Below are 15397 nucleotides of genomic sequence, written 5' to 3'. Positions count from 1 at the left end.
CATTGACTGAGTCAAAGGTTCCATTGTGTTTCAAGAAGGCACATGTTAGACCATATTGAAGAAGCCTGGAATGGACAATGAAGAGTAGAAGAACTACCGCCAATTATCAAATCTGCCTCATCTGTCTAAGATCTTGGAGAAGGTTGTGTCCCGGCGTTTATAGGTTCTCCATGCAAACAATATCCCTGACAACCTGCAATCGACCTACCGCATGGGACACTACGTGTACATAATGACATAGCTTCTGCATTGGATAACAAGTACAGAGCGGTGCTTGTCGTGCTGGATTTGTCAGCTGCATTTGACGTCATCGCCCATGGCATACTTTATAAACGTCTGGAGTACTCTAATGGAGAGACTGATACCGAACTATGCTGGATACAGTCTTTACCAAATGAGACGACAGTGTGTAGCCATCGGATCTACCACCTCACATGACCAAGTACTAGATTTTGGGGTTCCTCAAGGGTCGGTGTTAGGACCACAGAAAGATTGCCTGTACTCCAATCTGATCGGAGAGATTTGTCGTCGCCATAGCCTTCGCTACCATTGCTATGCTAATGACACACAAAAGTACATGTCAGTACATGGATGAACGCCAACATGATTAAAGCTTAATCAGGAAAAGACGGAACTAATCGTCTTTTCCCCAAAGTGTCAGCAAACATTGGCTCTCCAGCTCAAGGCAGTGCCAGAACTATTGAGACTGTCCCAACTGTTAATAACCTAGAGGTATACTTGTATAGTTCACTGAACATGCAGAAACAAGTGAACGCTATTGTCAAATCGTGTTACTACCAGATCAGGAGCATCGGCTGTACCCGGCAGTTTATAACTGCAAATGCATGCAATATGTTGGTGCATTCATTTGTTACCTCTCGGTTGGATTATGGCAACGCACTTCTCTGTGGTATATCTGACAAACTAACTAGTCGTCTGCAGAGGGTTCAGAACACTGCACCACGGCTAGTTGCTCGTACTCGAAAGAGAGAGCACATCACACATGTGCTATATCCATTGCACTGGTTACCTGTATGATACAGGTCGCAAAATTATGGTGTATACATGGAAGACACTGAATGGAACAGCTCCCTAGTACTTTCAGGAGCTTGTTACCCTGTATCAGCCATCACGATCACTGCGGTCGGAGTCAGAATCATTGTTGTGTGTCCCAAAATCTCGTACTGTGACCTATGGAAACCGGTGCTTTGGGAGGGTTTCGGGCACGTTGTGGAATAGATTACAAACTGCTATTAGAAAGTCAAATTCACAATTATAACTAATTATATATAATACTATTATCCATATGATGTAAAGCGCTTTAGAATAATTTTCCAAATTATTTAGGGCGTTACATATAAACGTTGTATATTATTTATTATTATTATAGGAAACTTACACATATACTACCACTTCTTTTGATGGCAGTACCTGTATTTATCTATTTATCTAGTATTCATATACTTTTCATTCCACTGAATATCCTAAACATAGAGACGTTTTCAAAAGACAATTTGCGCGAGATATACCGTATATAAAATAATATGCAAGTCATATCTAACAAAGGACACCTTTCTTTGGCCAAAAGGAACAAAGGACACGAAGTTTTACACAACGTGAACTTACTAAAGTAGATGTGAAATCATTGCTGTGGAAGGGTACATACATTTCCTTTTTTTATTATAAAGTATAACAATATCTACTCGTAACAGGAACCGTTACAACATAAGGTGCCGAAGCTAACCCAGTAATCGCAAGTGATGCATCAGAAAAAGATCACAATGCCATAATACTAGGGTTGTCAAACCAGTCTTATTTTTGTAACCGGTTACTCTTCTACCGATCGAGTAACCGGTTAATCGGTCAATTTGGTAGTCAAATATTAAACAGCAACAAACACATTATATGTTTGGTAAATGTTCTATCTTAAACGTATTGACACCACAAACATACATGTATATATTAATTAGCATGATAGTTTACTCGTGTATTTCAAGGTTAACACAGGACATAGTTGCACGTAACCTCTGTAAGTATATTTCATAGACAACGTATGTCGGAATGCAATTAGACGGATTTATTTACAGATATCTGTACACGAAATCATATGCGGTAATCTTATTCTTTAGAACAACATTTGCTTGACAAACGTTTAAAGACATACCTGCTCATTCAAGTGTGTACTCTTCAGATTATCTTTAAATCTCGCATGTAAAGGCGCGTTCTATCTCAGAAAGTTGATATTTCACACCTTTGTATTCTGGCTCCTTTTAAAATCTGTTCGATTGTTTTTATGGTGTTGGCGACATCTCTTTGTCAGTATTTAAATTAGAGTACAAAAGTAACACTAATATGTAATCCCTGAACACTGTTTTTATTAAAAAATAATATTAAATTTTGGTCGTATCTATACAAATGCAGATATTGTGTAGGTCCAAGCCAGGGAAACATGGGGCTCCTAAAAAGGGTAAGTATATGTCCAACTTTTCGGTTAAGGATTTTGGTAACCGGTTCGTAGTCTTTCGCCCGAGTAACCGGTTAACCGGCTAACCGTTGACAACCCTACATAATACATCTACATACCAAATCTATAGCATCGGTCAATATAAATGTCGACCAATCAGGACCCGACATAAAACGGAAATTTTGTCAAATAAGTAAAATCAACACAGATCGCAGTAGTGTTTGTTATGACACTGCACACTTTTACAAAGGGATATTGGACAATGGATACATTTCGGCTAATCAGAAGCCAGTCTGCAGCAGTCATCTTGCGGAAGATATTGGCCATTTTTCCAATCTTCAAGAACACGATTAAAATATTCAATTAAACAACTTGTATTGTGGTTCATAAATAAGAACAGAAATTGTTATAGCCCGAAATGACTTAGCAAATGATAGGCCATAATTTAGATTTGTTTGGAAACTTAACATCGAATATCATTAGTGACTACATGTAATATATGCAACTGCAGTACACCTCTATTACTATGATACTTGTATCCCTCTGTACAACCACGCATGCTTATACATTAAATCTGTGTATGTTACATAATTATATTTGTATACCATTGTAAGTCAAAGGTGTTAAGATAAGATAAAACAAGTCACCCAGGTGACAAGTCGTGCAGATGTGAGAAATCGTGTTGCGAACTCAGAACTTTTAGAACGCTTTCTCATATGGGTGAGAAATCGTGTCGGGGTGAGAAATCGTGCCGTAACAAACATGCCCGTGTAAGACTTCTACGGATAACGTTGGATTGACCTCTCTGCATTGTGGGATTTATTAATGTTTATGGTTAACTATGCAACTTTTGACATTTTTACGGCCAATGAAACCAATGAAATAACAAACAAAAATTGAGTTGATATAAACCAAGTATAAGTTTCTAGCGACCGTATACTGTAAGCAATTAAATAGAAGGCAGACACAAAAAAATGTATCACACAAGTAATATAGGAATCAGAAGTGGTTTTAATTCAGGGGTTTCATGCACCTCCCCTTCGATTTCCGAATAAAGTAAGATTAATTTGGATTTCCAACGCTTTGGTCCCTAGCATCACCTATGAGGCCTAGAAGGACAAAATAGCTGTATGGTGCAGTGTAATTCAATATGTGTATCCCATATCTATTACCGATTGCAGTCCCAGGTATTTTTCTTGGGCTAAACGATCATTTCGTGATGAATATCTTCACATCCTTCTCGGAATGATTATCCTTACTGAAGTCCTTATTAATTAGTTTTCCAGTATTGTTCCTGAAATCACGCAGATGATTGTCGAATATCCAACACCTGTCGAATCTCCTTACATATCTTTCTGTCTCTCTTACATAGTCAGTTATATCGTATTTACTACGACAAAAGTAGTAAACTTCATGTAGAACACTTGGCACCTGGTACAGTTTCATATTCAGACTTTTTTCAACGTGTCATGCACAGACTTTTGTGGATCAATCTTCTGATATATATATATTCTACAGTCACGTGAGAAAGAATGTTTTTTGCACAGTTGGTCTTGTAATCCATTAGAGGGCCAAATAAGTTCTGGTCTTTCCTACATATATCTGGTAACAAAATGGTGGCTTACTGGACGCATCCCTATTCCTGGCTTAGTTGTGGTACACTGATGTTTGCATTACATACCTGGGGAATTAGATGATAAAATGTTAATACTAGTAGTACCTGTTCTGATTGATCATACTTTGTCATAATGTGTTTCAAAAACTTCTTTCTGTTCAGCCGTTGCAGTCGGTTCTTAAATTCTTTCCCGTTTTATCCTCCTTTCAGGAGAAAGGAATAACTCAAGTTATACTTAACATACTCAACACAATTTTTCTAACCCGTTATACTATTAATGGTAGTGAACTTATTTTGCTAAAGATGTCTTTGAAACAGTCAGTAGATTTCAGAAACAACAAGAGAATACCGATGTGTCAACAAACAGTGATACGAGCGTAACGTCGATGAAACTATGGCAAAGTATGGGCATAGGAAAGCTGTATACGGAGACCCCTGATAAAGCATAAGATGTATAAAATTGGTGTCCCAGAATAGTAAGCGTGTTTTACGTCACCCCGGAAGGTAAATCGAGGTCAAATCAAAGTAATGCCACGTCCTCAAAATAAGAGTAAAAGGGACAGTGACAACGAAAGCACAAAGCACACTTATAGAGATCTATTTTCTCTTTGTAGTGAGGCATTCCATTTCAGCATTATTCAGTAATAGAACATTTTTACAATGTATACTTTAGATATAACAATTATATGCCGCAGTAATGTTGATTCATTTTTTTCAGAATTTCTGATTGANCCATGTGACACCTATTTTCAAAAAGGGGGAATCTGAATTGGCAAATTGGCCAACATGTTCCTAAAAGTTATAACAATCGCTTTTTTATGTTAAGAATTCAGGTTTTTTTTCTAACATTTTCGTGACATGAACCAATTGGTTTGTTGACATTAGCAATGACAATATTATACAATTATAGCATGGTGATGAGGTCGATAAAACCATGTATCGACCGAATCACCATGCTACAATAGTTTTATTATTTTAATTGATTTTTTCAAAATTGAAGAAAAAAATGTAAAAGATATAGTTTTACATTCCCCCCCCCCCTTTTTTAGTCACAAATTTTAAAATCAATTAAACAAAAGTATCAGAAAAATAAAAATAAAATAATTAAATATCTGCAATAATCGTTAAAATATCTGCAATAATCATTGATCAACACAAAAATTCCAGAATCTATTTATAGCAGGTCAATAACACTGTTTCTACCAACTTTTCTGAACACCAGTTTCAGAATCTATTTATAGCAGGTCAACTTTTTTGAACATCTGCAAACCACTCAGGTTTATAACTACTTTTACAGGTGGTCACATGATGTTGTTTCAGCCAACCAGAGTCAGCTCAAAATCAATTAAAATGAAAACCTCATTATAACTTGGAAAGATCAGACATAAAAAAACTACGTAGAAATTATGCAGTTGTGATAAAGGAGCTAACAACAGCTAGAGAAACAGTCGAAAATATATCTACGTACTGATACCCAATAGGCTGAACAGTTTCATCAATGTTCCATAACTTATGTTTTACCTTTTAGACAAAGAAATTCTAAACGAATTTTCCTTCATTCAGGAATACTTCCCCCATGTAAAATGAAACAACAATATATCAGTGTAAACAATAAACTACATTGTATCTGCTATATGACATATGTTACTAGACAAACATTGATGTATACGGGAAATTAAAATGAATCATCTCGCAACACGCTTAAAAATTTCAAGCCAAAAACCTCAGACTCACACATGTTAACATTTTATTGAACCTTGTTATCCGAAGGACAATGGAGTTTGGGGGACTTGAGCCGGGACAAGGCATGATGGGGGAACAGATATCAAGGTAAGTCCAAACCTTNATGACCTTAGCTGTTAATAGGACGTTAAACAAAATCAAACAAACAAACAAACATTTTTGTTCCATCATAGATTCTATGCGATAACCGACAGTCATTAAGATTGATGAAATACTCTTTAAAGGTATTGACTTCCTTTTATGATTATTTCAGAAGATTCTTCATAAGGCATGACACACCTTTCACAGTAAAACACCTTTCTATTGACTGTTGCTTTGTTTATCATGCAAAGGATTATAAAGAAAAATAATCTTCCAAAGCTGGAAAGGTTGTTATTGTTACTTTTCTAATTGACAGCCCACGCGGAGCATGTTTGCAATGCGGGATGTGCTGTTGTTTGTTGATTTAATTCAAGCACTGACAATTCAGCGATAACAGCTTAGTTCACTCCGTATTGACAGGATTTTAATTGTTTATTCCATTTTACATGAATTATGTTTAGCTCATTCCGCATTGTTTAAGTTTATGTTTATTTTTCTCCGTACTGATATATTTATTGTACGGAACTGGACAGGGTCGATCATCGTCGACCAGGTACTTCAATTGATAGAGCGTCCGAATAGAGTTCGAAGGGTCCCGGGCTCGAATTCCAGTCTTGCGATACATTTCGCTTTTTCCTGTTACAGTTAAGCCGTGAGAAGGATACTGTAACAGAAGACAGAGACATAAGCAAACCAAAAAATGAAATTCTATGTATAACTCCTGGTGCTTATTTTAGGGTGATCGGCAGTAAAAACTCCTGCCATCCAGTAGGAAGCATCGTTAGAGTGTTTGCAGGATGGCGTACCCACACACTTCTGTCAAATGATCTGGCAAATCGGATGACAACACATGTACGTATCGCGACAGAAAAAGATAGTAAGGGGGAGATACAGTAGCCATTGGCTAATATATAAGGTTATGAACACGTCCAGAAACGAAATAAAAGATTATCCTATTCGACCTGATGTAGTATCAATAGATAGCAGTCGATCCCGGTAAATTATAACATTAATTAAAGCGGAAAGATATATCTTCAAAACCATATCTGACACTTTTATCTGATGAATATCTTACATCTCTAATGTTAATCTGTCATATCTTCCGGATATCCGGAACTACACGTAACAGGGTCGAGTGCGATTCTTACATGTTTCTGGATAAATTCTGCATAAGACAAATTATTGCGATGTCAATTGTCATGGTCGTATCAATTTTGTCATGCCCTTATTATATGTCAGTATCCCCACTTTCCTTAACGTAACCTACGCTATCATTTTTGGATGAGTTCATTACCTTTCTGTATATTTTGTGTTTTGCAATAGAGGCCTAGGCTAGTTCGCATGCCAGAACTTGGTGATCTGCATATATCTTTAGCCCTCGGTGCCATGGGATTAACAGGGTAAGTGTTTCTATGCACACAAATACTCGTGTTACACATCTAAAAGCGTTACTATAAGTCAGTTGCTTTATTCATCAAGCGCGTTGGACGAGCACAGTATATTAATTGGAATTGGTGAAACTATTTTCGACATGGTATCTGTTCACGGTCGAAGCATTATTGCATCTGGCTATAAGTCGTGTTTACTATACACCGACTGAAGGAGCACGTCTTCAGTTTAGAACTTTGACATTGTAAGTTTTGACGTTCTTTGAATTCCAATGAGTAATTCTGATTTAATACAGTAGGGTTCGGCAAGCTGGAATTATATTTTGACATGACTAGCTCTTGATAAAGAAATTCAACAGTATAATTTTGTACACATGTAATTGTCCATTTCAGAATGACGGCTTATTTTGGTTTTCTGGTTATTTGCCAGCCAAAAGAAGGAGACGTAGTGCTTGTTAATGGTGCTGCCGGGGCAGTCGGTAGTCTTGTCGGACAAATCGCCAAAATAAAGGCATGCTATTCTTTCTTAACATGCATATTTCCCCCTTTTCTAGGATGGCTATGCGTGAAAAAGATCGTACACAATTCCTCTTTTGTCAAAGACGCTTCCTTGCTCTTTGAAAAGCGTTTCTTGTTTATAAGAGTCGCTAGGGTTAGAGATACATTTTCTGGACTGTATTTTGTTGAACAGTGTGTATTACAACCTTATTAAGCAAGGAAGCGGGATGTTACGATATTGTCTGAAATATGTTTTATTTAACGCAGGTTGATGACACATTGTTTGAAACGTGTTTGGTTTAACAGTGGTATAAACTGGCGGTATTTATTCTTTCTAACAGGTGTGAGTTTGGGATACTGCAACTGTTATCTCTTTTATTTAAGGTAAACAGTCCGCGTTGTATCTTCTACAAATAATGGTTCCGGTTTTTAAAAGTTCTGATTATTTGGCCTTTAAATTGAAGTCTAATATAAAATATTAGGCACAGCATAGAAGGGGTCAACATGAATTAACATGGCAATCTGGAGTAAAAACGGTCTTATCACATGACCTCTCCCCTAAGTGCCGGTCAAAGAAGAAACATGCATCCAACCAATCAGTAATACAGGGGTCAAGATTATTCGTATCTCTAAGCCCAGCGAGCAGGGCATTCCGACCTCCCATAACCTCCCTGTTCTGACAGCAACACAGTAAACTGAGGGTCTCCATTCTTTGCCTAATTTACATGTGATATATTGGGTATTGGTTCCTTACTGATAAGGAAACGAGAAGAAGATCCGATCCTAGGACCTAGCATGGCCACATGACAGTTCTAGCCAGCTGCCCAGTCGTTTCCGATGGTCAAGCCATACAGTATACCATCGTTCCCCCTACCACCAACTTTATGCTTATTGATTGCCTGTCACTGTAACATTCCTCCTTTTGTTGACCCTCGGCAACTAAAACAGCTTCACTATTCACTATCTGGGCCTTTGGCAGTAAACTGCCATCATGTAGTAACATGTAACATGGATTATTAATGTTGCCAGTCTGCTACTATACACCCCAAATCAGTCAATCCAACTCCAGGACCTAGGGTGAGCTGGACTGTATGCATCAACTCTATATGGCACATGTTAAGACAGTCAGTTGAACTCCAGGCCTAAGTGATGTGACTCTCAGCTCTTGCCGACTTCCGGACATTTAAGCGGTCTGACTACTGTATAAATTTCCATTAGCCTCAGGTCAGTTAGTCGTCCAAGTCATGTTCAAGACGGATTGTTGGCTTTTCAGCACTCTGCTCTTAGCACTATGGGGTCAATAGCTTTTGGGATATTCTCCATAAGGTCCAAGGGAGGTATTGCTAAAGGTGACAAGCACCCCTTATCTGCAGACTTGTTAATAAATTCTCAGAATTTATCTTACATTGTTTGTTATGTGTTCTGTAAATAAAGCAAAATACTACTTACGGAACAAATCTATTCCTTCAAGAAAACACTCAAAGTCCGTATACAGTAGAAAAGCGGTGCAACACGGGAAGATGCTTATTTCCTGTTCAAAATGTCTTTCAAAACATCAATGCATTTTTAACAGAAGTGTGTATGCCGGAACTTACAACAAATAAAAATAACTAATGGAGTTGTAATGAAATCTAAAACTACAAGAATGTTTTTTGTTTAATACAGATACACAGTGGCGGGATTTTACCTCTTTGTCGGAAAGGCGATTTGTATAATAGTTGTAATAGTTGGCAGGGTGTTGCATCATTGTCTAAATCATGTTTCACTTGAGAGGGATGCAGTGGGGCAATCTTCTTGTAAAACAAAGTGCATATCTTTATCTGGAGAGCAAGATGGACAGATGAAACCTAATCGTCAAAAATGTGCTTCTTGATCAACAGGGTTGCAAAGTGGTGGGATGTGCCGGAACTGACGACAAATGCAAATGGCTGAAGGAGTTAGGTTTTGATGAGGTTTTTAACTACAAGAAGGTTGATCTATCCGAGGCTTTAAAAGCGGCCGCCCCAGATGGTTTCGATTGTTTTTTCGACAATGTGAGTAAGCAATGTTTCTAAGGTTTTTTGAGTATTTTCATGAGAATTTATAGCATTGTGTTTTATAATAACGTCAATAGGTTCAAATTACACACTTCTTGGCAATACATTTCAGTGTTGTTTTTTGCCAAACATGTTTGAGGTGAGGCGCGATTTGAATTCCTGGATATGAGGATAACGTGAATTGGACCCGTAGATAGTATTTATCACGGGTCAGCGTTTATTTAAATTATTGCAGTCAGGCTGTGTCCACATCGAAATTAATCGTCGCAGTGCCTTCATCTGAAGGTATTTTTCTTTTGCACAGTGCTCTCGTCTCAATATTAATGTTCATGCGTGTAAGTGAAATGATATTGAGCATAAGGATTGATTCTTTAAAATCAACGATTAGTCGCCACTGTTCAATTACAACAAATGCCATGTTCATTTTGTTTTATAAAAATAAAACCATATTTCAGTGTTTTGGAAATAGTGATACATATATCATCATGTTTGATATTTGTATTAAATATATATTAGATGCCAAATCTTTTCCTGCATTCATTAAAGCCCCTGGCACACTCTGCCGGTATATAGCCCCGGTGGGCTACGGTGGTGCAAACCGGGGACAACCCTGGGTGTCCGTAGCGAGTCCGTATTAAAGCCGGAGTAATCCGTGTTGAGGCACGGTATTTTGAAAACCGTGTTGTCACCGTAGTAACACACCGGCCTTTTCGTAGGACCGCCGTAGAACCGCCGTGCAAGCTTCCGTAGCCACCGTGGGTGACCGTATAGTGTTCGGAAGTCACGGTGACTCATAGTCTCATAGTCTCGTTCAACCAGACTCTTGTTGTCTGCGCTAACTACGCCGAACAGAGAGTCTCTTGAATTACAAGTGGTCAAGCGTCTGGTTGAAAGAGTCTAGGTGATTTACTGAATGACTTGAAATAACACGGGATGTGCCGTTTCTACTACTATTTCATTAAGGTGACTACGGCGATTCACATTTGCTCCAGGATTTCCAAGGTGTGACACGGTTACACTGCGTCAATATTACGGTGGTACTACGTTTTCTGTACAGCAGTTACGGTTCCTAGTCAGGGTGCTATAAATTGGGACAACTCACGTTGTACTCCTGTCTTGGAAAGGGCCCAATCATAGACGTTGTCGTTAACAACCACAGAAACAAACTTCAGCTGATTAACTGGCTTCTAGAATTGGACATGCACCAACTTACATACTACATGGTAATGGTCCAAGTTATTTAGCAACAAAGAACAATACGGTTCTTCAAGTAGTTTGAGACTTGCTCCTTATTTGGTCAGGTAAAGAAAACTGACTTTGAGTTAGACATTTTGTCCCAATGTATATCCACTGGGACATCACATGAAAAACCGTAGCGTTACCGCAGTGACACCGTGACGGAACCGGGGATGACGTACCGCCACCTTGGTTGACCGTAGCATAACCTTGGAAACCTGGGACAAACCGTAGTCTTATCTGGATAATCATTGATGATACCGTAGTAGAACCTGGACGTATCGTTGCCTATCGTGGTGGTCCGTAGTTGTGTCAGAGAACTGTCGGCATCTACTCTAGTGTAATCGTAGTGACACTTTGATTTACAGTAGTAATACCCTAACAGCGCCGTTCAGGCAAAACTTGAAAAGATGACCACGGTTTGCCACGGTTTATAGAACCAGGAACATCCGGGGATTACCGCGACAGTGTGACTGGGGCTTTAGTTGGATCATAATTAATTGGATATCGGCGCTTTATGATGCTAACTTGGCGTTATTATTTTTAGAAAAAGCAGGTCAAATATTCACTTCATGATGTCATTTCAATTAAAACGACGCAATGCTCTCTGCCAAACGCAGGACTTTCCACCTTTCAATTTGCATACCTTCCATGTTATTTGATGATCAAAACATTATTTAACACATTATGCAACAACTAAGGACATTTATTGAAGTGAATTTGTGGTCATATGGTTCGTATAGCCAATTATAGACCTCAACAAATGTCCAAAATTGCTAAATATGAACAATTTTCTCTATTGTGGTAGGGTACATGGTAATACAACATATTTACATTCTTGCTCTCATGGTAAATCATTGTGTTGTAAGAAGAGCAGATTTCACTATCAAGGTGCGGACTTCGTTGTTGCATAGGAATAGCTACAGGCTGAAGCGATGCAATGCCTTGTGTTCTAATTGCGTTGTAGGTAGGAGCAGATTTCGCCGCTACAGCACTGAAACACATGAAGCAGTTCGGCCGAGTGTCCATCTGTGGACAGATATCCTCGTACAACGACAAGCTGCCTCCAACAGGTATATGTCATATGTAAATGTATGCAGTCATTTAAACAAAACAGCTCTGGGGTGGAACTCTTCTTCTAGATTGTAGCTACTACATTGATACCCTTGGTCGTAGTTCTGTGTTATAATATGTTTATACATGGTTACCCGGAACCCTCAAATCCTGTTTTAAGCAACATCAAAGTCGTTATACCTTACTATCGTGTTTTCACCATATTATTATGCTTAAGGATGTTTTGGCATTTTCTAGGTGAATACCCTTTCATGCTTATCCTTAGCAAACAGCTTATGGTTGAGGGATTCCTTGTGACCAGGTGGTATCCAAGATTTGCGCATGGAGAAAGGGCAATGGCACAGTGGATCAAGGAGGTAAATGCAACAAACCTTCGACAACTTGTTGGCTGAAGTAATAGAGAGTGGTCATAACATTAATGACATTGTGTCTAAAGTCAGAAACAGTTATCCTGACTATTTAATGCTTACTAAAAATTTGATCACTTTCTGTCTGAGAGAAAAGCCACAGTCTTCATAATTATAACTTATGTAACCAAAGTACTAAAGATTTCCAACGTGCTATTTGAGGAAATCATCCTGATTAATATCATCGACATTCCAGGGGTTACGTTTATGTACGCTCTCTGAACCTCTGGAATATATCATAGAACCTTGGGGATGAGACGAAGAAGAATAGTCTGATCCTTTGATTTTTATCAAGCGTAACAGTAAAAAAAGCCGAGTGTCGCTCTTCTTTAATCCTCAAAGGACAGGTATAAGCCAATTGATTGGCCATGTTGTTTTACCTGAGACCAAATAAATATACTAGCTATGTGCCATCGATTTTGCTATGACATATTCCAGGGGTGCAGAGAGCGTAAGTAAGCGTAACACCTTGGACTATCGAGGATGCCTTATTAACTAATAACTAATATCTAAGTAATCGTCGCATGCTGCGTGATGTTAAATACCATTTTGTCAGCAAGGAAAGTGTCAGTTCTCTTAATGAACTACAGAACTTTACCTCATGTTACTTAAGTTGTACCAAGAATATTTGTTTTCCAATTATTTGTTTAATCGTTGACAATATCACATCTAATTTGGTCTACTGTCACGTAAACTATTGATTATAATTCTGAAATGTATTTAAATATATTATTTTTGCGTCAATAAATCCACAATCTACATAGAATTTATAAACGTTCATGATCTTTTCTCTCTTAAGGGCAAAATCAAGTACAAAGAGACGATATACGAAGGGTTTGAGAATATGCCTAAGGCCTTCGTCGGATTGTTCGATGGTGCCAACACCGGAAAAGCGATAGTCTCAGCATAACCTGATGTCTTATCGCTAAGAACTACCGTGATGTCATGGAACCAGAAACATAACCACACAACACATGATAACATTAAAATATTTATATCTACATATCATACATCGCTGAATAAAAGCTTATGTGAAATTGCAACCTTTAGTATAACAGAATTACTTACAATTGTGGTAAACAATGACAATATATACACAAAGAGGAGTAACAAAATAGACCAATTATTAGGTAATTGATAATAAAGAATAGGTCCATCTTATAGCATGTAAGACAGTACATTTGAGGTCAAACCTTACGATTTAAGTTACACCGTGCATTGATTGTCCCCGACTGTGGAATTTAAGAAAGGGACAAAGAGCTATCCATCTAGTGGCGACCAGGTCAGTCAAAGATGACATAGAGATAGGAATGAGATGGCAACATGTGATCCTGTCACCATTATGTCTCAGTCCATCCAAGAGTGCTGGAAAAGGCCAAATCCTTGATGTGCTCCGAATGATTCTCGAAGTTGAATTTAGTTTCTGGTTTTTAATGCCATGAAATCTCATTTTATATAGCAACGAGATTTCAATTATATATATTATATGAGATATCTCATATTTTATGTAAGATATATCATATAGAAAATTAAATGAGATGTTATATACGATATACGATATCTTAAATAATATATACAATATCTTATATACTTGTATAAGCCAACTATATCGGGTATCTCATATAATATATAAGCTATCCTATATCGAATATAAGATATCCTATATCGTATATAAGATATCTTATATGATATATAAGCTATCTGATATACTATATGAGATATATTATATGTTATATGAGATATAGGATTGACATTGCTTCTTGAATAAATGTTAAGTTAGCTTGTCGTAAGAGAGGCCAGGGAAGGCCTCGGTCGGATGGGCCAGGAAGGCCCGGGTACAACACTTGGTGTGCTTTAGAACTATGTGTTTGATATTGTAACTCTGTATAATCTGTTCGCATGTAGATTTGCTATTCGTTCATTTTCACTTATCGTGCGCCAGTACATATACAGTAAAAGTGGGAAATGGACTTTGCATTGTGAACATTTTGTTATCTTTTCTCAAAAGAGTAACATGTGTTGGATAATTAACCGAAAGCGTTTTGACTATTCACCAGTTTTGAAAACAGAAGTGTTCAACCCAGACGTGATCCAGTACTTCTTCAAAACAAAATGTTTTTCTTTTTCAAATTAATCATATTCGCGAATCCAAGATAGACTGTGTCATAAAAACAGACATTTCTGCAACAAATGCTAACACGTTTTTCTGATCGTATATGAAAATATGCATTTGGTCTCGAACGGAAATAATTCAAAACCGATGTATTCAAAAACAATATTTATTTCACAATATTCAACAAAGCATAGCTGAATCGAGTCATTACAGTACATATATAACAACTATTGTACATACAGTGTAGCCGAAATCGACATCGATTTTGTGGACAACTCGTACACATTTTACACCTTTGTGTGCATACGCTTCACTGGTCATTTTTCTGATGAAGGTGACAGTGTACATATCGTACTAGTCAGCGAAACGTCACATTGAAAATTGTATTGGTTGTGTAAAAAGAACTTTTCATAATATTTATTTCATTCTTAGAATTTTTCATTGGTTTAGTTTAAAAAAAAAAAATCATCATCCACTAGTGCATATCTACTGTACAAAACATTCGTTCTTCAGCAACACAACAAAGATACTACCTTGCCTGTATCTCTTTTAAGTTGAGTATCATATTGTTACGTATATGTTACCTTACCAGCCAGAGATACAAATCAAATTTTATAGCATCTTCAATCGAAATGGTTTGTTATTTGTACTTATTTTGATTAACAACTATTAATGTAAACTATATTTGAGAAGAAACAAATTATTATGCATTAAAACAAGGATATAATTTGTTCTTATAACG

The 15397-nt window shown here is 37.4% G+C and overlaps 1 protein-coding gene across 1 annotated transcript; it reads left to right on the top strand.

Moving 5' to 3' along the window:
- Positions 1-5851: 5851 nt before the first annotated feature.
- LOC110442081 (prostaglandin reductase 1-like) lies at positions 5852-13730 on the top strand. Its single transcript, XM_021485514.1, has 8 exons — positions 5852-5909; positions 6641-6755; positions 7227-7303; positions 7685-7802; positions 9670-9822; positions 12029-12134; positions 12373-12491; positions 13342-13730. The coding sequence occupies exons 1-8, from the start codon at positions 5854-5856 to the stop codon at positions 13450-13452; spliced, it is 855 nt and encodes a 284-aa protein (XP_021341189.1). The 5' UTR covers positions 5852-5853; the 3' UTR covers positions 13453-13730.
- Positions 13731-15397: the final 1667 nt, after the last annotated feature.

This window comes from Mizuhopecten yessoensis, unplaced genomic scaffold (genome assembly GCF_002113885.1).
Source record: "Mizuhopecten yessoensis strain PY_sf001 unplaced genomic scaffold, ASM211388v2 scaffold716205, whole genome shotgun sequence".
Taxonomy (NCBI): Eukaryota; Metazoa; Mollusca; class Bivalvia; order Pectinida; family Pectinidae; genus Mizuhopecten; species Mizuhopecten yessoensis.
This window is presented reverse-complemented; position numbering and strand designations above follow the sequence as displayed.